General features: G+C 47.1%; 1 protein-coding gene across 1 annotated transcript in view; it reads right to left on the bottom strand.

Moving 5' to 3' along the window:
• The window catches only part of LOC137436080 (ankyrin repeat domain-containing protein 34C-like), an 80,658-nt gene extending 58,903 nt beyond the window's left edge, over positions 1-21,755 (bottom strand). Inside the window, 2 exon segments of the mRNA XM_068129795.2 lie at positions 21,514-21,702; positions 21,705-21,755. Of these exon segments, the coding sequence (XP_067985896.2) occupies positions 21,514-21,702; positions 21,705-21,755 (240 nt within the window).
• Between the last annotated feature and the right edge of the window lie 2,787 nt (positions 21,756-24,542).

The following is a 24,542-nucleotide window of genomic DNA, read 5'->3' as shown; positions in this document are numbered from 1 at the left end:
GCACCAAGTTTGACTAAGATCCCTTTGGCCGTTGTCAAGTTATCGTGGTAACGAAAACCTATCACAGATGGATGGATGGACAGACAGAGAGAAGGACAACCTGGAAACATAATGGTTCCGGCGACTTCGTCGACGGGGCATGAACAGAAGGCACAATAGGGACTACAGATCAAATGGGTTAAAAAGCAGCAAATTCATGCGAGTTAGTCCTTCCCTCTTCCTTTTTGATGAAAGCCATGCTCTGGCCCAAACCTTAAGGTAAGCCTTTCTTTTTTGTATACAAGATCGAGGCTCATGTAAGAGCTAACATTGATCACAAAAAAACAAAATTGACACATAAAACATATTGTTGCGGATATGAGATTGGCCTCCATCCATATCCGCTTGTAAATATTCCCCTATTTCCCCAATACTTCCCAACTATCCCCAATCCCCCATTCCCTAGTCCCATTTTCTGTAAACAACACTCTGTAGACCCGACCTTCCCCAATTTCCCCCAATTAAATGTCGCATCCAGGTCCACCGCATCTCACGTAGACAACTATAGGACATCTTGCTAGTTATTCTTAGTCTATGTCAGTTAAGGACTCGTTTCCATTAATTCTGACTCTTCGTTGCACCAGAATGTGATTGTATGGCACCGTTAGAAAGTTTAGGACCTCCCAATACCTCCCCGCAGCTCTCCCTCATGGTACAACAACAACAACAACAACAGCGGCGGCGGCGCGGGTAGTGTGCGTCCTCACTCCGGCTTGGTTAGCCGCCATTGAACATGTGCTCCGACGGGGTTACCACGCAGGGGCTCGCTGTCAGCTCCTCGTCAAGGGCGGAGCCCGGTAACCCCCCGCACCCAATAGAAGCGGCGGACCGATTCCATCTGGGGCGGAGCTAACGAGCCGAGGGCGTGTCACTCCCCGCTGATGCATGCGCAGGAAGAGGGAGGTGACGTGAGATGCGCCCTCAGCTTGGAGAGAGAAGACGCCACCTCCGAGCGCTGAAATACCTCCCCGCATCTCTGGACCGGACCGTGTTGATTCTGCCCCTGAGCCAAGGTGCACCTTGTGATATCGACTGCCTGTCCTTCCCTGCCATCAATCCCCGTGTAAGTCAGTCTTGTCCCGTTTGTCTGTGGTCTGTCGGGAATAGATAAGACTGTGTCTAAGTGCCCATCTTTTCTGTGCTTTACCTCTTACCGTGTAATATACCCGTTTCTGCATCACCAATTATATCCTCCTCCGGAGGTCTTGAGAACTGTACCCCCTTGTGTCGTTTCATTAATCCCAGCCGTTGTGTCCTTTCCTTCATTGATTTAGCATAGCGCGATTTGGTCAACGTCGGGTGGGATCGGGTTCTAATCGGGGAGTAACTGTTCGGACGCGGTAATACCAAACCGCTCGGTAAACTAACATCTAAAACCGCGTCTGTAACAATTGGTGTCGAGGAGTGAGATCGGACCCGAAGCGCGCTTCACGCGCTCGAAATTATTAACGGCGAAATTTGATTTTGTTTTACAAAAATAAAAACCCGAATTTTGAAAGTCGCGCTATGGCAGATCAAGACGGCTGGGTTCCGGTGGAGGAGAGTGAGGCAGGGTCGATCCAGGACCAAATTGAGGGACATGAGGAGAGCGAAGCAGTGAGGGTGGCAGGGTCGCAAAATAGCGTCCTCGCGCACGAGGTTACGGGCGCGCAAAATGGCGCCTCGCACATGGCCACGGCGACCGCGACCGTAGTAGCGCCGCTGGTAGATTTGGACCTTTTTTTAATACAAATGAAGGCCCTTATGGCCCAGAATAGCGAGAAAATGAGGGAGGACATGGCCAATAGCCAATGGTTAGAACAAAGGATGGGGTCCAATAGCGAGAAATTGAGGGAGGACATGGGGTCCAATAGCGAGAAATTGAGGGAGGACATGGGGGCCCAGATCGGAGGGTTAGGGAGTAGAATAGAGGGATTAGACAATAGATTAGGGGAACTACAGGAGGGGTTAATGGGGGTAGAAAACAGAATGGCCGCTCAAGAGAATCAAATGGAAGGGATGCAAAAGGGGTTAGAGGGGTTAGAAAACAGTATGGAAGGCAAATTGAGGGACATGAGGAACCAAGCGGAAAGGGAAGTTAAAAAAATGGGGCAGCAGATAGAGGGGGTCAGAATGGGGGTAGAAACTAAATTGGATGCTCACAGGGAGGAAATGGAGCAGATGAGGGTGGCATCTGGGCAGGAGATGCAAGTGATGGGAGAGGAGATCAGAAGAGGTGTGAGTGAGGAGGTCGGAGGAGTGCGCGAGGAGGTGAGGCACTGTAAGGAGCGCATGGAGAAGGAGGTGAGAAAGGGGACTGTAAAATTGCAAGGTGGTATAGAGGAGTTGACGCTGGGAGTAGAACAACTGACAGTGGGACAAAAGGAGTTGGGGGACCAGGTAAAGAAGAACACAGCAGTAATAGAGGGTTTAAAATCGACACAGAAGGAGATGAAAATGGACGTAGGGGTAATTAAAAAAGAGTGTCAGACGGTACATGAGGACCTGACGAGGAAAATGAACAAGGTGGTAGAGGTGATGGAGGTTAAAGAGCGGAAGGTGCGGGAGCACATAGAAAAAAATAAAGTGGAGTTAGAGGAAGAACTTAAGGGGGCGCACGAGGAGATGAAGGAGGTGAAGCAGAAATTAGAAGAAGTGGAAGAAGGGGTGAGCGAAATTAAGAAGCGACGGAGAGAGGATAAGAAAGAGATAAAGGAGGAAGTAAAAGAATTGGTCCAAAGTCTGTGTTCGGATCGTGATGATGTGCTCATTAACCGGATGAGGGATTCGCAGGTGATGGAGGAGAAGCGAAGAGAAAGAGGACCCGGTGTAAGTGGTGACCAATATGGTCGTGCGTATGATGCGCCAGGTGATTTAATAAGCTTGGGGGTCGAGATAGACCCGGATGTTCGTGAGAGGCCAAGAGTGAGGTGTATGGCTGGTCCGGAGGGTATGGAACGAGGGTGCGAGCGAGAGGGTCCGGTGATGGGAGAGGTGCGAGGTGTGAGTGAGCAAGGTTGTGGTGGTATGGAATGGGTAGCGGGTTGCGGAAGCGTGACCCATGCATCGACACCAACAGGGGTAGTTTTTAGAGGGACAGGGGAGGCACGAGAGCCCCTTGGGGGTAATGTACTGTGGGGGCCCGGCCGGTTCGGCCCCGCGCTGACCCCGCAAGGGGCGACGCACGGGGTCCGGCAGGCGGGCAACGACTCGCATACGAGGTGGTCCCACAAGGTCCCACTCGCGCCGTATGACGGCAAGAGTGATCTACGCGCGTACCTGGCGCAGTTTGACTGTGTGTGTAAGGGCAACGGCTGGGGTGAGGACGAAGGTGGAGTACACCTGGTGGCCGCATTGCGCGGCGCGGCGGCGGAGGTGCTGACGGCATTACCACCGGGTGCTCTCACCCTGCCAGCCCTCCGCAACGCCCTAATTAATCGATTCGGCGTTGAACAGCAGAGCGAGCTTGTTAAAGCTCAGCTCGCGCTGCGAAAACGCAAGCCCCAGGAAGCCATCGGGGAACTTGCCCACGACATTCGCCGCACAGTGGGGATCGCACATGCTAGCATGGCAGCGGATTCCCGGGAAAGCCTGGCGCTGGACCATTTTATCCAGGCCCTCCCGGATATTGAGCTCCGGCAACAGCTCGCCATGTGGCGCCCGCAGACTCTGAGCCAGGCGGCTGACGCTGCGGCCCGTTGGGAAGCAGCGAGGCCCCTGGCCCGGGGGAGCGAGCGTCACGCAATGGCGGTCCGCCAGGTGGGACCCCCGATGGAGGGCGGACCCCTTAGGGGGCCCGCCCCCGACGTGAGTCCTGACCTGGCGGGCATGGTCCGGAGGCTGGTGGACCAGCGCCTGGCGGGACCTGGACCATGGCAGGCGGCCCCGGAGGTGGCCCGCGGTGGACCACGAGCGGGTAATCCAATTCGGACCTTCAGGGGGGAAAATTTGGAATTCCGGAGACAAGCACCTTATCAGGTGAGGTGCTATACCTGCAACCGTCTGGGTCACCTGGCGCGGCACTGTCGAGCCACGCGCCGGGATGATCCCCGGCGGTTGAGGTCCTTAACTCCGCCCAGGGGGGAGCGGGTTAGCCGACCCCAGACACCCCCCCGCCAGACCCCGGGAAATTAGAAGGCCTTACACCGGCGAGCAGGCGCCCCCATGGATTGCCTCGGCTTTAGATGCCGAGGCGGGACCCAGTACCTCTGCATAAGGGGGGCTTATTAGTGCCAGAGGACTGGGGGATTGATGAGCGATGGGCCCGGTGGGTAAGGGTGTCATCCCTGCCACCCTTCCCATGGTGGGGCAAATGCGCTATAGATTATGGGGTTGATGGCAGTGAAAACTAGCCCGGGTGGGTTAGGATATTGTGTGTAGGGACCTAGAAGATGACATTAGGTGACGTTAAGTTTAGATAGTGCCTGATACCTGTAGTGGGTACGCAGGTAGATTAGTGTGGATGATAATGACATGGGAGCGCAATAGTTTAAAGGGACGACTGGGAAGCGCAAGTTTCAGAGGGGAGTAGTTAGATGAGATGATGCTGTGTGAGAACTGGACAGGTGTGTGGAGCAGTGTATGAGTAGTGAGTGTTGTGGATCAGCGCGAATGCGCTTGGGGAGAGAAGGGTGCAGGTGGCACCAGGTGTGAGAGCACAGGTGTGCAAGTAAAGGTGTGTGGAATACATGGAGTAAGTGGTACGGAGTGGTGTGCATGGTGCGAAGGTGTGGATGGGGGAAGAGTGGACCCCTTTCACGAGTACCCGGGGCGGGTAGTGTAAGTGTCAGGTAGAGGGTATAGGTAAATTGTGGTTGGAGATTGGCATTTGTGGTGCGGTTGCAGAATGGTATTGTGGATGGGTGCATTAGTGTTGTGGAAATGGCTGGGCGTGTAGCCTGTTAGTGTGTGTAGTTGGTTTGGGCACTCCACCACTGTGAGGATGTCGGCCAGGTGAGGCCGCAGGTGGGCTCTGGGAGCCGTTAGTGTCAGTGGGTGCCTGAGGATCCCGGGTGTGGATCGGGCAGCCCGTGCCAGAGAGGGCACTGAGGGGGTGAGAGTGCGAGAGGGCCTTCCCCAGTTAGTTAGGTTAGGGTGAGGAGCAGGTAAGCTCGGGTGGCAACTACAGTGGTGGAGGTGTGCAGGTGGGTAGACCTGCTGGGAGAGCTACACGTCACAGCCCAGAAATTGTGCGAGAGCACCGAGTGTTGAATCGGGGCAGTGAGACCCCAAATTGAGAAGCACCACAGTTTGGTCAATGGGAATTGGTTTTTAGAACCCATAGTGTAAGTTGGCCAATGGATTGGCAGGGAAAGACCCCGGGTAATGTAAAGTTGTTAAAGTCATTTAGGAAATAGTTAGGATTGATGAACCTGTCGCACCATACGCAGCCACTTACCTGAGGTGATGATGATGACTCCACACCTGTGTTCCTTGGTTCGGTGTTGCAGGAAGGGAGAATTGCTGTGTGGATTTGTGAGACGCATCACGACGTGGATGAGACATTGGGGTGATTCCATCTCTCCCTCCCTAGGAGGGACTGATGATGAATTGGTGATGGCAAATTTTGATGAGAGTTGGAAATGGCAAATTTGATTGGTTAGGAGGGAGAGAAGACGAATTTGGTTTATGGGAGGAACGGGGAAGACAGTAGGGACGTTTGTTGATGTGTAAAGTAGATGTTTATGGGTAGTGTTGTGTTTTGTGGATACAGTAAGGGGTAAGGGAGGGGCAATGTAGGTTACCTGGTGGGGGGGGGGGCGTACGGTAGGAACGTACCTGTCTCACCTGGTTCCCATGTGCCCCCAGTGTGCATTACCTTATATTGCGTGCACTTTTGCGCCCTTACCACCTTACTCACTTGTCTTCTTTTTGTCTCCCACCTCCGAGGATCTGGCTTTGGGGCAGAGAGAGAGGAGAGAGAGGTGCTGGCTCCGCAGTTGTGGGCCTGTACTTTCGCTGCTTGCTGCCTGGATCGATACACCATATGGACCGCAATTTTTGTGGCCGCCCACCATGGACCGCAGTTCTTTTGCGGGCAAGCACCACCCGTGGATGGACCTCTGGGTCAACGTGGCACCTATGCCATACAGGTGAACCACTTATAGTTGGCCCCCCTGACGGCCACAATTTAGAAATGGACGCGGTTGGCGCCTTTCTTTATTTCTAAGGAAGCCAGAACACCAAGTGGGCTCCAAGGCAAGACCAGCGGCAGAACATCGGCCGGCTGCGACACCACCGGTGATTGTTGAACACTTTATTGGTGCACCGGATGGTGCTGACTGTATGTATGGGGTGGTGCTTTTGGTGCTTGGATGGGGTGCTCTGCACATTATTAAAGGCCGTAGGGCCACAGAGCACTCGTGGGTTGGTGTATCGATGCTGGCATGCGTGCTCTCTCTCTATGCATAACATCTGCATGTGTTCCTCAAAGAACAGGTCCTGGATCGTAGTGTAAACTAGACGACCCATGACCCGTTGGGTCAGTCAGTTTGAATAGATATGAGAATAGAACTAAAGCGAACGCTGGACATCATCAGGGAGATTATTTGGGCCAGCAAGCCATAAGGCTCACCTCTCCAGCGTTCTAAATCACTTATCTGTGACACGTGATTTCGGCCCTTATCTCCGATCACGTTTTTTTTTTTTAGAAAAAACACGCGACCCGTGGACTACCACGATTTTGTTGTCAGAGGACACTTCTGATGATGATGTTCTTTGTCGACGATCCTCCATTTACATAAACTCGCACGTTCTCTTTCCTCTTCCCTCGACTGAGCGCCACATACAGCTGACCATGCTGGAAGACCGGTTTCTCCAGGTAGACCAGCACATTCTCCATAGTTTGCCCTTGCGCCTTATGGATCGTCATTGCGAAGCAGGATTGTATGGGGAACTGGCAGCGCTGCAAAGGGATATCCTCAGCTTCCTACAGATTTAGTCGGATCCGAGGGAGCATTACAGTTTCGCCTTCAAACGTTGAACTTATGATCCTCGCAACTATAATATTTCGAAGCATGTCCTCAACAATCATGCGCGTCCCGTTGCAAAGTTTCGGAGGGTCCAAGTTCCGCATCAAAATGATAGGGGATCCTTTTTTGAGCTCGAGGTTGTGCGGCGGCAATCCCGAGACTTCAACGGCATCTAGGAATTCCGTTGGGAAGTGCGTCGCATCAGTACCCTCAGTCACACTGTTGAACGCAGCATACTCCTTGCTAGCACCAGGGAACCTTGTGATGCATCTTGAATTGATGTTTCGCATCATATCGTTGAGGGGCACTAATATAGACCTTGCTGAAAAAACCTCCATCGGATTGGCGAATGATGGATATATGGTATCGATGCACTCATCGAGCCCACTCGCTGTCAGCAGTATATCCTCTGGCAAATCTATCTCATCATCCGCATTTTTCTCGATTCTATCCTCGCCGATGTCGAGCAAAAATCTTGAAAACTGCCCACTTCCGTCGGTCAGTCGCATATTAGTTCTCAAGTGAAACATTCCAAAGCTCTGCCATAAGTAGGACTTCTTTATGCACGCATTCTCAACGTCAGCATAACACCCTCTTTTCACCACGGGCAGAAGTTGACGGAAATCACCACAGCATATCGTCAAGATCCCTCCAAAAGGCTCGTCTTTGTCACATACATCACGCAACGTGCGATCCACAGCCTCGAAACTCTCTCTCCTGATCATAGGACACTCATCCCACACGATGAGTTTTGTACTTCGAAAGAGGTCTGCGATAGTGGAATTTTTATCGATGTTGCATACGCCATCTTCCCTCGGTGTCAGAGGGATTTGGAACCTTGAGTGCGCTGTTCTTCCACCAGGCATGAGGGTAGCAGCTATGCCAGATGAGGCCACCGCAAGGGCAACTTCTCCACTCGCTCTCACTTTAGAGAGAATCAGGTTAATAAGAAACGTCTTCCCTGTGCCTCCAGGCACGTCAATGAAAATCATTGATGACTGATTCGTGCGGATGCAACCGCACGCAAAGTCATAGACAACTCTCTGCTCATCATTGAGCAGAAGCTGCCTTTCGTCTACGATTCGCTGTTGTTCCCCCGTGTCGTATTGGAGTTCTCTCAGTAGGTGAATGTTGGCAATCCCTTCATGACGAAGAACAGTCGTTGGAGTCGGCAAGTGAAAATGTGCAACAGTTCTGTTCAACAATTGCAGTTTCTGCTGCAAATACGATAGAGCCAAGTCATGATGGCGCTCGTTGATGGCAATATTGGGATCATTTGCAGATCGTCGATGAGCTAGAAGATAATCTTCAGCCATAGCGTCCTTGAAACGTTCCCATAGATCCAATGGATTGTCGACTTCACTTTGTGTGAGGAGCACAACGAACAAATCCCTCATGGGTCTGGGAAGGCGTGTCCTCTCAGCATCCTCCAGAGTCTCGCGCCAGACAGCGTCTCCTTGCAGCAAACCCATTTCTCTGCAAGCGTCTTTGAATGTGGGTAGAATGACATTATCACACGTTCTCAGGACTTCGAACGAAGTCGGCCCTCTCACGTGGTGGAGGAGTAGTCGGAAATAGTACAGGTCACCAGTATGCGGCGAAACAGTGTAAACTCGTCCCAATATGTCATCCTCAAACATTCCAGGGTTGCCCTCCACCGGTCTGCCCTGTTTTCTTCGTTGCCATCTCTTCTTGGTCCATGTATAGAATCTCGGAACATCCACGTACAACAGTGTCTTAGCGAAATGGTCACGTCTGCAAAGATCCATAAACTCTGTCAACGTGGTTTTGGCCATATTGGGATTATTTCTTTGTTCACGAACGTTCCCAGCAAAAAATACCTGTTGTTCATTTGGCAGATGTACTCCTAAACGGATAACGGCCGGCTTCCTGTCATGGACTGAGAATCCAAGAATGGAGGCAACAGCCTCTGAAGGTCCAATGTATCTACCCGTCAAGTACTCCGTTATCTCGTCGTTTGTGCGCAGTGCATACGTAGCTTGATCGCTACCTTTCATGGCATACTTAATAACATACTTGATCGACTTTATAGAGCAGCATATTTCAACGTTGATGTGGCAATCAAACGTTTTCAGGAGATAGAGATTATGGGGAACAACCCACTGATTTGTAACAGGTCGTCGTTGCCTCCCTTCTTGGTGCCCTTCAAATCCTCCCATTTCTGGGGATCTTCTTCTATATATGGGGTACGAATCGTCTCCGCACCGTGTGTACGGAGCATATGACCACGGGTATCTGTGTCTGCATGCTCCATTCTTCCAGCATCCAGTTGCTGTGGAACAATATGGACCATGGATCATGTGCTTCAACACCAGTCTGTGTCCCTCTGGATCTTCATCGGGATCTGGTATTTCAGCTTGTACAAATCGATCATAGTCTTGTGGTCTCGGCTTTGAAGCTTCATCGAGCCACAGCAAACAGTGTATGTGAGGGAGACCTCGCTTTTGGTACTCCACACACACAACGTGAGCGATACAGTTCCCGAAGAAGCCTTCTGATCCAGTGAGGTATTTAATGAACACCGTTTTCTTCAACTCGAACACTCTCGCAATGAGATCCGGTCTGTCGTTCTCACTTTGGTGAGGAAACAGGTTATTGGAGATTTCAGGCCACTTTGGATTACACGTCATAGTGATGAAGTAGGTCGCGTTACCATATTTTCTTACGTACATCATGGCATCTTGACATCGCTCCATCATATACCTCGGCCCCCCTACAAATGTCAATGACAGTAGTACGCGGCGTCCAATGTTGGACAAATCGTCATTGTCATTGAGAGCATCAGTGAAGCCACTGTATGTAGCAGACCTCAGCGATGCCTGGTTCAGTCTTATAAACGCCAATCTTGTGCCTTCCATTTTGGCTGCCATATCAACAAGATACTGCTGGAACAGACGCCCCCCTCTGAGGAGGTAGTTGAACTCATCCTCGTGGTTCATTATTCGGTAGGAGTAGTATTTCATGGCAGTCAATCTCCTGCCATTGGTCATGTTCATTTCGGGCTGCCATCCGTCATCTCCGAATGGGAAGAAGAGAACATACTGGAGTGCGTCGTAAGAACGGTGCAACTCAGAAATACTTTGCAGCGCTCCTCCTCTTGCTTTCAATACAATGTGACGCGCTGTAGCTTGAGGATCGACAGTATTCTTCACAACGACACCCACTTCATCAGCGATTTGACCATTGAACCTCCTCTCATGTTCACCAGCTGGTCTCCTGTTGGGATCAATAAGAACGAACGCCTCTGGCAAATTGCCTATTTCCTCGCGTGCCATGCGGAACGAGTGAACGTAAGGATTCACTTGTCTCAGCACGGTCTCTAATGCTCCAACTACATCATGGTGAATACCAGCATTGGTGAGTATCCGCATCCTCAACTGTACGCTGTCATGTGGATCTAAGAAATAAATTTGGAGGAATTTCGGTTGTTCATCCGCATTTGGCAAGAAGGAACCGATACGATGATGTATTTGACCCTGAATTATGACCGATGGGCTCCATGCACCATGCCGAGGAGAAACTTGGCTTCCTCCAAATGATGTCATTTGAAATAGACAGTTGTATTGTCTGATGTTCCTGCGGAATTCGTTCGCTGTGGGTCCATCGCCGGCAAACAGATTGTGTAATTGATGGGGTAAAGGTCCCAGATTTCCCAAGGACACCTTTCCATTCGTGCAGCAAAAATGAGCTGTTTCACCTTGGAAAAGAAGCGCTCTACAATGTGGACAAATCTTGTCCATCGCACCGACGTCAGCAGAAGTGAAATTTCTTGCATTCTGCGCGTTTCTCTGCCTTGTCTCAAGAACTTCCCTTATCCTATCTCTTTCTCGCTGCTCCTGAAGACGCTGTGCCGTCTCCTCTGCAGATTCCGCATCTCTCCTCATACGATCTCTTTCTTGCTGCTCTTGATGGCGCTGTGACGTCTCCTCTGCAGATTCCGCATCCCTTCGCAAGCTGACTCTCTCTCGTTCCTCCTGAAGACGCTGCGCTCTCACCTCCTCCGTCTCAGCACTCCTTCTCATCCTTGCCCTTTGTCTTTGCAGCTGAAGGCGCTGTGACCTTTGCTCAGGCGTTTCAGCATGTCGTCTCTTCCTTTGGCTTTCTCGTTGCTGCTGAAGACGTCGTGATCTCCCATCGTCTGTTTCAGCACCCCTCGGAGATACTGCTTCCGCACGAGAACTTGAAGGAATGTTGCTATTCGCGTCCATAGACGTGAGGTGTGATTCGTTGTCCGCGTCCGTAGCGCCGTCGGAGGGTTGATACGACATTCTTCCTGCAAATAGTATTGTTTTTGTGCTATCGTTTTGCCGATCATCAAATGACAAATAAATTACATTGTGACAATTAAAGATTTCAAATAAACCTATTTAAAGTGTATGCGCATATAAATAATAAAAAAATCGAAGAAATATCTCTCGGTAATTTCCTGAAACATTTTACTTCCGGGTATTAATGTTGAATGAAATAACGAAGATATATACTGTATGCCTGTTATTTTAGGCGGTGTATTTTCGTATATCAACGTGGCGCGATTTTTAAAATATATCTCTGCAATTTCCCGTGGGTGCGTGAATGTTCTCAATTATTTCTTTTACCGAGTCTAAAACCATCGATAAAAATGAAATCAGATGGAAGCGGTAATAATAAAAAAAATCGAAGAAATATCTCTCGGTACTTTCCTGAAACATATTTTTGCCGATCATCAAATGACAAATAAATTACATTGTGAAAATTAAAGATTTCAAATAAACCTATTTAAAGTGTATGCGCATATAAATAATAAAAAAAATCGAAGAAATATCTCTCGGTAATTTCCTGAAACATATTTTACTTCCGGGTAATAATGTTGAATGAAATAACGAAGATATATACTGTATGCCTGTTATTTTAGGCGGTGTATTTTCGTATATCAACGTGGCGCGATTTTCTTCCCGTTTTTTTTCAACCGAGTCTAAAACTATGTTAGCGACTGTGAAAAATGAAACGATATATCGAATTTGATTTGAAATAAAGCTGGGAGAGAGAGCAAGACACCACGGGCCTACAAAACAGGCCTCAAAGCTATGCGAGTTAATAAAATGGTGGATATTACTACTCTCTCAAAGGGGTAAGCCACGCCCCCGGACCGATCGAATGTTACACACAAACACGCAAGATTTCAATTTTATAATTATATAGATATCAGTGCAGTCTTGTGTAAATAATGCTCCCTACCGGCTGTATGTTTAGTTTGAGGATTCTTTCCGCGATTCGGTTATCCTGTGGGTGTGTTTCTGTGAGGAGAAGGGTGCAACATCGCAGGGGGACATATTTACTCATTTGTGAACATCTGTAAAACTGTCGCACTCAGGGTTGAGTTAATAGTAGAGGGAACTACATCTGAGTGCCACACTAAAGTAAGTAAAAATTTATCGGGTTGGGACGCCCCGAGGTAGAGAAGGGTGCAATGTTGCGGATATGAGATTGGCCTCCATCCATATCCGCTTGTAAATATTCCCCTATTTCCCCAATACTTCCCAACTATCCCCAATCCCCCATTCCCTAGTCCCATTTTCTGTAAACAACACTCTGTAGACCCGACCTTCCCCTATTTCCCCCAATTAAATGTCGCATCCAGGTCCACCGCATCTCACATAGACAACTATAGGACATCTTGCTAGTTATTCTTAGTCTATGTCAGTTAAGGACTCGTTTCCATTAATTCTGACTCTTCGTTGCACCAGAATGTGATTGTATGGCACCGTTAGAAAGTTTAGGACCTCCCAATACCTCCCCGCAGCTCTCCCTCATGGTACAACAACAACAACAACAACAGCGGCGGCGGCGCGGGGAGTGTGCGTCCTCACTCCGGCTTGGTTAGCCGCCATTGAACATGTGCTCCGACGGGGTTACCACGCAGGGGCTCGCTGTCAAATCCTCGTCAAGGGCGGAGCCCGGTAACCCCCCGCACCCAATAGAAGCGGCGGACCGATTCCATCTGGGGCGGAGCTAACGAGCCGAGGGCGTGTCACTCCCTGCTGATGCATGCGCAGGAAGAGGGAGGTGACGTGAGATGCGCCCTCAGCTTGGAGAGAGAAGACGCCACCTCCGAGCGCTGAAATACCTCCCCGCATCTCTGGACCGGACCGTGTTGATTCTGCCCCTGAGCCAAGTTGCACCTTGCGCTATCGACTGCCTGTCCTTCCCTGCCATCAATCCCCGTGTAAGTCAGTCTTGTCCCGTTTGTCTGTGGTCTGTCGGGGATAGATAAGACTGTGTCTAAGTGCCCATCTTTTCTGTGCTTTACCTCTTACCGTGTAATCTACCCGTTTCTGCATCACCAATTATATCCTCCTCCGGAGGTCTTGAGAACTGTACCCCCTTGTGTCGTTTCATTAATCCCAGCCGTTGTGTCCTTTCCTTCATTGATTTAGCATAGCGCGATTTGGTCAACGTCGGGCGGGATCGGGTTCTAATCGGGGAGTAACTGTTCGGACGTGGTAATACCAAACCGCTCGGTAAACTAACATCTAAAACCGCGTCTGTAACAATATAATAAAGGGAGCGGGAGACAAGATCGGGAGAGAGAGGGAAGCACACAAGCACAACAGTAGAGAACAGGGATATCGGGAGGTCTGTGGGAGGGAGAGGGCTTGAGGGGAGGAAGCATGGGAAAGGGTGGGAAGGGGGGGGGGGGGTGGGAGAAGTATAAAACACATGGACACTGCTAGGACTTCCAGGAAAGAAGTCGGAATTTCAAAAAAGTGGATCTGGGGTGAATTAACGGGGGTAGAAGAGATCAAGGTTTTGGATGGGGGGAGATAAGAGATGGTGGTGAACAGCTGTTTTAAAGACCTGGAGGGAGGAGTGGGATTGAAGAGAGTGTGGGAGTTTGTTCCAGAGGCGGGAGAAAAGAGGAATCAAAGGGTGAAGGTGAATAGAGAGTCTTGATTTTGGCAGTTTAACCATAAGAGGGTTGCTGGCAGATCTTGTGCGACCTGAAGGAATATTATTGGGGGACAGAGCCCAGAGAGAGCAGGGGGAGCAAGGCCGGAGAGGAGTCGGTAGAAGACAAAAAGACCACCAACCTGCCTGTGGTGAGTGAGTGAAAGGCCCTCAGAATCAGCTTCATCGCGTGATATTAATCCACCTGTGCAATCATGTGCATAGACAAACAGTGTATTTTGAGCTCAGATTCCGATATTAATTCCACCCTTCTTAGCAACTCTGGAGGTTCTCATAGTATGTAGAAACTGATAAGTGGAATTTTGAAGTCACCTACAGGTCACAATTCTAAACTGATCACCATGAAACGTTACGAAGTTGTAGAGGTAGTCACAACTGAGAAGCATATGGACTTAGAGGTCAAAGGTCAACTTGAGGTGAAGTTTCTTAAATCGTCATTTTTCATCCAATTGACTTGAAAGTTGAAAAACATTTGCATATTGAGTCATTGAATTGGGAAAGCAACTAGTTTTGAGGTCAAGAGGTAAAAGGTCAACTCAAGGACAAACATATATAAAATCAATTTCCATCTGAAAAATCGTCCATTTTCATCCGATTAACCAGACAATTAAAGGGCAATTACATAGTGCATCATTGAATTGGGAAAGCAACCTTTTTGAGGTCAAAAGGTCAAACCAAGGTCAAATTTCAAAAATCATCAATTTCCTCTGAAAATTAATCAATTTTCATTGGATTGACCTGAGCATTAAGATCGTCAATTTTAATATTATGAAATGGACAAGTTGATGTATCCATGGCAACCTTTTTTGTTGGGGGGTGGGAGGGGTTGAGGTGGATCTTGCAAGTATCGTGCTCTACATGACGCCTTTCTTGTTTTTCTGTTCAATTGACAGTTTATAGGGGATTTTTGTATTAATTGACAAATCAGTTATATTACTTCAAAAGAAAAAACCCGTCATCACCCGATAGGCGACATCGCCCAAGCACACTCGGACACCACAGACAAAATGGGCGACAAATGCTTTGCCCCACTGTCACAGGCTGACGATGTACTGTATGTTATGGGATCGTCGCGTTTCATACTTTCCAGAGACACCATTTGTGTCTGTGGTCATGCCATATTGTGTCCGTGCTGTGCCGTATCTGTGCCATGTCGTGTCTGTGCCGTGTCAATGTCCCACCCCAGTGAAGTGTTGAGTGGTGCTAGAGGGAGGGGAGGATGTGGGATGGTGGTGGGTATTGTGAATGTAATGGTTGATGGGGGATTGTGAGGGGATGGTGGAGGGGGGAGTGGTGCTGGGTGGTGGGGGCCTGAAAGTTTTTGCTTCCTAGGTCAAATCCTCTCGAAGGAGTAGATGATACACACGTACCTTCTCTCCACTATACATTGATGGTGGTTCATTTGACTTGCAGAAATTTGTGTTGATAATTGTTGATTATTTGCGGGTGCTCTTGTTGTAACTGCCGGCAATGGTGGCGTTAGCCAGCACATCTAGGAGATGATATTGGTCGCCGGCAAGTCAACATACACCAGATGACCAAAAGTATGTGGACACCCGAACATCAAACATCTCATTCCAAAATCATGGCGATCAATATGGAGTTGGTCCCCCCCCCCCCCCCCCTCCCTATGCTGCTACAACAGCCTCCACTCCTATGGGAAGGCTTTCCACTAGATGTCGGAACATTGCTGCGGGGATTTGCTTCCATTCAGCCACAAAAGCATTAGTGAGGCCGGGCACTGATGCTGGGCGATTAGGCCTGGCTCGCAGTCGGCGTTCCAATTCATCCCAAAGATGTTCGATGGGGTTGAGGTCAGGGCTCTGTGCAGGCCAGTCAAGTTCTTCCACACCGATCTCGCCAAACCATTTCTGTATGGACCTCGGTTTGTGCATTGGGGCATTGCCATGCTGAAACAGGAAAGGGCCTTCTCCAAAATGTTTCCACAAGTTGGAAGCACACAATCATCTAGATATTCTAGAATGTCATTGTATGCTGTTGCATTAAGATTTCCCTTAAGACCATTATTCCTCCTCCACTAAACTTTACAGTTGGCACAATGCATTTGGGCAGGTATAATTCTCCTGGCATCCGCCAAACCCAGATTCGTCAGTTGGAATGCCAGATGGTGAAGTGTGATTCATCACTCCAGAGAACGCATTTCCACTGCTCCAGAGTCCAATGGCGGCGAGCTTTACACCACTCCATCTGATGCTTGGCATTGCGCATGGTGCTCTAAGGGCTTGTGTGCGGCTGCTCGGCCATAGAAACCCATTTCATGAAGCTCCCGACGAACAGTTGTTGTGCTGACGTTGCTTCCAGAGGCAGTTTGGAACTTGGTAGTGAGTGTTGCAACCGAAGACAGACGATTTTATGCACTTCAGCACTCGGCGGTCCCATTCTGTGAGCTTGTGTGGCCTACCACTTCGCAGCTGAGCTGTTGTTGCTCTTAGATGTTTCCACTTCACAATAACAGAACTTGCAGTTTACCGGGGCAGGTCTAGCAGGGCAGAAATTTGATGAACTGACTTGTTGGAAAGGTGGCATCCTATGACGGTGTCACGTTGAAAGTCACTGAGCTCTTCAGTATGGCCCATTCTACTGCCAATGTTTGTCTATGGAGATTGCATGGCTGTGCGCTCGATTATACATACCTGTCAGCAATGGGTGTGGCTACTGCTAATAGCTGAATCCACTAATTAGAAGGGGTGTCCGCATGCTTTTGGTCATGTAGTGTAGGTGTTTGATTCACCACTTAAATCGTCCGTGTACATGTGCTGGTAGCTGGGTAGTGATTGTCTTACAGTTTCAAGCGACGGCTGCTTCTTCCATTTCATCGGGTGGATGGCATCCTCTCTCAATTGTAGCAGATAATTACAAGATATAGCCATCTCGGTTGTTTCATCACAGGACTCTGTAAAATGCTCCGAGCACAAAAGTAAACATTTTGTAGGCCCGATCCACACTCGGGTATTTCGAACAAACCTCGTCCAATTTCCGGCAAACTTAGGGTCTTTCGGCCATTGGTGTTGCATGAAACTATCACGGTTTGTATTACTGCACTATAACCACCAAGGATACATTGACGAGGAATATTTTGTAAAATCAAAAATCATTTGCAATTTGAGTTAAATCGTACAGCGATGAAACGGGAAGACCGTACGAATATGGCGCTCAATTTTTTGGTGAGTCATTTGAGACTTTTGGCCTATGTTGACCTTTTCACCTCAAAAATAAATAGAATCCTGTCGGACCACCAACTCAACCATTTGGTGAACTTTCATGAAGATCAGTTTAAATTTGTGACCTGTAGGCAAGCATAAGTGAGCGGACAGACAAACACACAAACACACACACAAACACACACACAAGCAAACACACACACAAACACACACACACACACAAACACACACATAAACACACATACACACACAAACAAACAAACTCACAAACAAACACAAAAAAACAAACACACACAAACAAACACACACACACAAACACACACACGCAAACAAGCACACACACACACACAAACAAACACACAAACAAACACACAAACAAACACACAAACAAGCAAACACACACAATCAAACACACACAATCAAACACACATAAATCAAACACAAACACAAACACACAAACAAACACACACATAAACAAACACAAACACACACACCCAAACAAACACACAAACACACACACAAACAAACACAAACACACACACCCAAACAAACACACAAACACACACAAACAAACCCACAAGAAAAAACACACACACACACACATAAGCATACAAACACACACATAAACACACAAACACACATACAAACACACACACACACACACACACACAAGGAAACACACACAAACACACACACACACACCCAAACAAACACACAAACACACACAAACAAACCCACAAGCAAAAACACACACACACACACATAAACACACAAACACACAAACAAACACACACACAAACAAACACACACACACAAGGAAACACACAAACACACACACAAACAAACACAAACACACACACCCAAACAAACACACAAACACACAAACAAACCCACAAGCAAAAACACACACACACACACACATAAGCATACAAACACACACATAAACACACAAACACACATACAAACACACACACACATACAAACACACCCACACAAACACACACATACACACACACACACACCCACACACAAAAACAAACACACAAACAAGCATACAAGCAAGCACACACACAAACAAGTGCACAAACACACAAACACACACAAACAAACACACACAAACAAGCACACACACAAACAAACAAACACAAATAAACACACACACACACACAAACACACGCACACAAGCAAACACACAAACAAGCACACAAAAACACAAACACACACACAAACACACACACAAACAAACAAACACAGAAACAAACACAAACACAAGCAAACACACACACACACACACACACACACACACACACACACACACACACACCCAAACACACACAAACAAATACACAAACCGGAGTGATCAATACACTTGTCCAAATTTTTTTTTTTGCCAAGTATTAACGTACAAGACCAACCAATATACTTGAAAATCTTTGATTTTCGCAAGTAAAAATGGCGAGGGAGATCTTCATCATACTGTGAACTAAATAGCCTGGTCAAGTCAAGTCATGTCAGGCCTTTGGACTTGCATCAGTACTTATTTAAATATTTTAATAATTCATTGTGGGTAATAAACTGGCCTAAAACGGTGTGACAAATTAATAATGTGACATTCATGGCATTTTCCATGACTCACGACTGCCTTGATGTATTTTTAGTTTTGTTTAACAAGTCTGTTGGGATAGCCCTGATGTATGCACACTCTTCTCTGAGCTGTCGAGCCTGGGTTAGAATCTCGACCCAACTAGAAACTGTCATCCTGGTATTCCACAAGCTAGGTGAGGTGAGGCACCATTGGATGGACGTTAACCTGGGCGTACCTTCTGCTGCCATTAGTTGAACATTAAAGATTCTAAGGTGTCCTTCATGAAGAGCCTCCAAAGCCAGTCGCCGACTGGGCATCCTCCGTCGTGTGAAGTCCTTCCTCGCACACCTGAGCTCCTCACCACCTGCAAGGCTTTTATCCGCAGCTCAATGGAATACTGCTCTCTCCTCTGGGCTGGTGCTCCTGCCTCACACCTAGCTCGGCTTCACGCTGTTGAAACCAAAGCTTTCAGAATCATTGGAATCTCCAACGATGAAGCTGATTCTGAAGGCCTTTCACTCACTCAACGCAGACAGGTTGGTGGTCTTTCTGTCTTCTACCGACTCCTCTCCGGCCTTGCTCCCCCTGCTCTCTCTGGGCTCTGTCCCACAAATATTCCTGCAGCACGCATAAGATCTGCCAGCAACCCTCTTCTGGTGAAACTGGCAAAATCAAGACTCTCTGCTCACCTTCACTCTTTCATTCCTCTTTTCTCCCGCCTCTGGAACAAACGTCCTCACTCTCTTCAATCCCTCTCCTCCCTTCAGGTCTTTAAAACAGCTGTTCACCACCATCTCTTATCTTCCCCCATCCAAAACCTTGATCTTTTCTACTCCCGTTAAAACACCCCAAATTTGCCTCTTTAAATCCCCAACTTCTTTCCTGAAATTCCTAAAAGTGTTCATTTGATTTATACCGTGTGCCCCCCCCCCTCCTCCCTCAGCCCTCCCCCTTCCACAGATCTACCGACATCCCTGTTCTCTACTGTTGTTGTACTAGTTTGCTTCCCTCTCTCCCCCTCTTGTCTCCCGCTCCCTCCATTGTAGGTTTTATGTGTCTGTGCATGTTTTCATGTTCAATGTGTTAGCTCTTATACGAGCCTCGAGTCTGTATACAAAAAAGAAAAAAGAAAAAAAAGACGTCATGCGGAGCACGATACTTGCAAAATCCGCCCCCCCCCCCCCCCAAATTCCATTGATACAGCAAATTGTCCATTTCATCAAGATTAAAATTGACAATCTTGATCAAAGCTCGGGTCAATAGGAAGAAAAGTGACGATTTTTCAGATGAAAAATTATGATTTTGGAAGGTTGACCTTGAGTTGACCTTTGACCTTTTGACCTCAATATAGTTCGTTTCCCTATTTAGTGCCTCAATGTGCAAATGCTGTTCAATTTTCTAGTCAATCGGATGAAAATTGAGGATTTTAAAAAACTTGGCCTATGTTGACCTTTTGGCCTATGTTGACCTCAAAAATAGTTGGTGGTTGAATTCAGTGACCATATATATAAATCCTCTTAGAATTTCAAGTCAATCAAATGAAAATTGGTGATTTTAGAAATTCGGTCTATGTTGACCGTTTTGCCTATGTTTACCTAAAATATAATTTGTGGTTGAATTCAGTAACCTGATATGCAAATGCTCTTCAAATTTCCAGTCAATCGCATGAAAATCGAGGATTTTTTGAAATTTTGCCTATGTTGACCTCAAAAACGCTTGGTGGTTGAATTCAGTGACCAGATATGCAAGTCCTTTTCAAATTTCAGGTCAATCGGATAAAAATTGAGGATTTTAGAAATCCGGCCTATGTTGACCTTTCGGCCTATGGTGACCTCAAATATACTTGGTGGTTGAATTCAGTGACCAGATATGCAAGTCCTCTTCAAATTTCAGGTCAATCGGATGAAAATTGAGGATTTTAGAAATCCGGCCTATGTTGACCTTTTGGCCTATGTTGACCTCAGATATACTTGGTGGTTGAATTCAGTGACCAGATATGCAAGTCCTCTTCAAATTTCAGGTCAATTGGATGAAAATTGAGGATTTTAGAAATCCGGCCTATGTTGACCTTTTGGCCTATGGTGACCTCAAATATACTTGGTGGTTGAATTCAGTGACCAGACATGCAAGTCCTCTTCAAATTTCAAGTCAATCGGATGAAAATTGAGGATTTTAGAAATTTAGCAAAGTTGGTGACCTTTGGCCTATGTTGACCTTTTGACCTTTTGACCCCAAAAACAATAGGCTTCTTGCTTTTGACCAACTCTACTATTTGGTGAAGTTTCGTGAAGCTTGGTTGTTGAAATGTTGATCGGTTGAAAATTGTGACCTGTAGGCCGGTGACAAACAAACAAACAAACAAACAGACAGACAGACAGACAGACAGACAGAACCACAAACGCACCCGACCAATATACTTGAAAAATCTTCGATTTTGCAAGTAATAAAGAGTAGGCCAGTTATTGCCGGCATTGTGAACAAATATTACAAATTCCTACTCTAGCCTAATTGGTCGAATGTAAGGCCGAGCCAGTTGGTTCATGAAGACTTTTCCAAAGATTTCCCATGGCGAACCCAAAAGGTGGGAATAATTGTATCGGGTGGTTTGTAGTAGTGGGTTCAATCTCAATGATATGGTGATAATGTCCATTAGTAGGGTAAGTTGTGGCAAGATACTCCACACCTTCTCAACTTCCTATTGTTCAACATACCGAACATTATTCATCACGCTATTAGCCATATTCCTTACCGGTACCGGATATCATATTAGTATACCGACTGCATTTCTTACCTGGATTTTGGGATCCGCTTTATTGTGGAGCAGGTATGACACCATCCTTAGTTTGCTCACACTTTGCAGGTCCGTGTGATGCGAGAGACAAGCGATCATTAGCGGGGTCTCTCCACGATCGTTGCTTTCGTTGACGTACGCGCCCCCTTCCAGCAACACTCGGGTCAGGCGTAGGCGGCCGAGGGTACACGGCACGGAGGGAGGGAGTTACCCTCGATGCGCAGCGATGCGAAGCCGTCCATTGCGAGGACAACCTTGTGGGATGCGTTCGCATTGACTGCCAGGCTCAATGTGCCATGAACAGGCATCTGTCAGAGGACTGGATGCACAGAGAAAGCACCATTGTTATTAATTATGAATCCATTCAAACATGCATGTTCTGTTGAAAAGCTCAGTCGTATATGATTGATAAATAAATAAATAAATATAGGCATTTTCTTATTTATACGTTCACGATTATCATATCTACAAACATATATCTATATATATATATATATATATATATATATATATATATATAATATATATATATATATATATATATATATATATATATATATATATATATATATATATAGTTTATATACTGTATCTATCTATAATTCAGTAATCTCTGTACGTTTGTACGTTTGTACGTCTGTACGTTTGTCTGTGACAGCTGTTTCTCGACAACTACCGGTCCGATATACTTGAAACTTGCCAGGTATATTGCTGGGGACCCGAGGATGTGCCTTTTCAAGGTTGAAATTAATCGGACAAGTACTTACCGAGCTATGGCGATTTAGCCGTTCGCCGTTCGCTTTGCCGTTGCGAATGGACCAAACCATTCATGTAAATAGAGGGGGGGGGGGTTCTGTGGTCGTTCGCTTTGGCTTTGCGAATGGACAAACCATTCATGTAAATAGAGGGGGGGGTTCTGTGGTCGTTCGCTTTGGCTTTGCGAATGGACCAAACCATTCATGTAAATAGAGGGGGGGGGGGGGTTCTGTGGTCGTTGCGAATGGACCAAACCATTGTTTTTTTTTTGCAGTTTTTTTTTTTTTTGCAGTTTTTTTTTTTTTGCAAGGAACGGGCACCCACGTACGGGCACGTCCTAGCTTATATATAGTACGGGCATGCCCTAGTATATAATAATAGCGTAAGGACTCGACTTTGTTATCCCTTTTACGCCGCACCCAGTGACCCGATGCCCACGGCACTCATGGATTTACGATCTACGAACCTCGCTCTTTGTTTATCACGAACAGCCATACTCGAAAAATCTGAATTAGCCGACGTTGGGGCCCAAAAGCATCCGATTAACTGCCGATACGACGCCATCTTACGACGCCATCGTATTGGCGTCTGCTGGGCGAAGGCGAAGCGAGCCGTCCGCTGATTGGACAGTCGAGTGGTGTGAACATGGGTGGTGTGAACCAAATGGTCTTTTTATTCCCTTGAACATTTTAAATTAGGATATATAAGGAAACGTCTTTATCGTCATTTTAATAAAGTTAAATGGAGTGACGTTGCGATACTCGGGGTGCGTTGCATTAATCCTCGTAACTCAGAGAGGTGTAGCAGGTGGCGAGACGTAAGGAAGCTTAAAGATAACGAGCTGAAACAGACGAACGATATGTCAATCTCTTTCTACACCGAACGGAAATAAAAGTATGAGAGCGGGAAGGCATGGCCTGAGCACTTCGAGCAGAGAGGACTGATTGGACTTAACTTAAAGAGAAAAAATTGGAGCTTAACGGAAGAAGAAGATCCCATGAACGCTCCCCTATGCCATCCATAATGGTACACTCGATCCAAACACCACATCCTCCCTTCCGTGGATGTTCCACGGGTTTCGGCTAGTATATATATATATATACAGTTGTGGCCAAAAATATTGGCACCCTTGCACGTTTTTCAAATAACTCACAATTTTCTCTAAAAATAAGTTTAAATTGACAAAATTATTTGGTCTCCACAATTCTTTATTTCACTGTTAATATTACAGAACCTATGTTTTTTATTTAGAACTTAATATATCCTTTTAAATCAGAAAATAAAAATAAATGGCATTGACAAAATTATTGACACCCTCGACTAAATATTTGGTAGCACAGACTTTGGACAAACTGCAGTCAAGCGCTTCCTATAGCCATGAATGAGCTTCCTACTCCTCTCTACTGGCAGTTTGTCCCACTCTCCTTGTGCAATCTGCTCCAGTTCTCTCAGATTTGAAGGGTGCCTTCTCCCAACTGCTGTTTGCAGATCTCCCCACAGGTTTTCAATGTGATTTAGATCTGGACTCATTGCTGGCCACTTCAGAACAGTCCAGCATTTTGTGTTCAACCATTCCTGGGTGCTTTTTGAAGTGTGTTTGGGGTCATTGTCTCCTGCTGCAAGACCCATGACCTTCGACGGAGACCCAACTTTCTGACACTGGGTTGAACATTGCGCTCCAAAATGCCTGGGTAATCTCCTGATTTCATGATTCCATGCACACATTCAAGTCACCCAGTGCCAGAGCACCAACTGCTTACAGTTACAGTCTTAACTGTAGGTTTCTTAACTTTAACCCTAACAATAACACCGTACACCAACACTGTACACCAACACTATACACAGTACAGTAACGCCAACACTGTACAACAATACTGTAGAATAACACTGTACACCAACACTGCACATCAACATGATACACTGTACACCAACACTGTACAATAACGCTGTACAATAATACTGTACACTAACACTGCACAATAACACTTGACACCAACACCATGAAGAGCAGGGCTCTTGCTTGACACGGACGAAGTGACGGGCAAGACACAAACTCGTCCGAGAAGATGTTTATTGTAAAAACCAACTCGGGAACTCTAAAAAGCCCGTTTATCGGGCTGCATATATATCCAAACCAGAAAGCATAACCGAAACCGAAAGCCACGCCTCCCAGGCGAGGCTGTTTCGGTGGTCACGTGACCGACAGGTGCAAAGGATTATAACCGCACGCGCGGCACGCTTTGGTGGTCACGTGACCAGCCACCCCGGCGCCG

This window comes from Myxine glutinosa, chromosome 11 (assembly GCF_964187855.1).
Source record: "Myxine glutinosa chromosome 11, kmMyxGlut1.1, whole genome shotgun sequence".
NCBI lineage: Eukaryota > Metazoa > Chordata > Myxini > Myxiniformes > Myxinidae > Myxine > Myxine glutinosa.
This window is presented reverse-complemented; position numbering and strand designations above follow the sequence as displayed.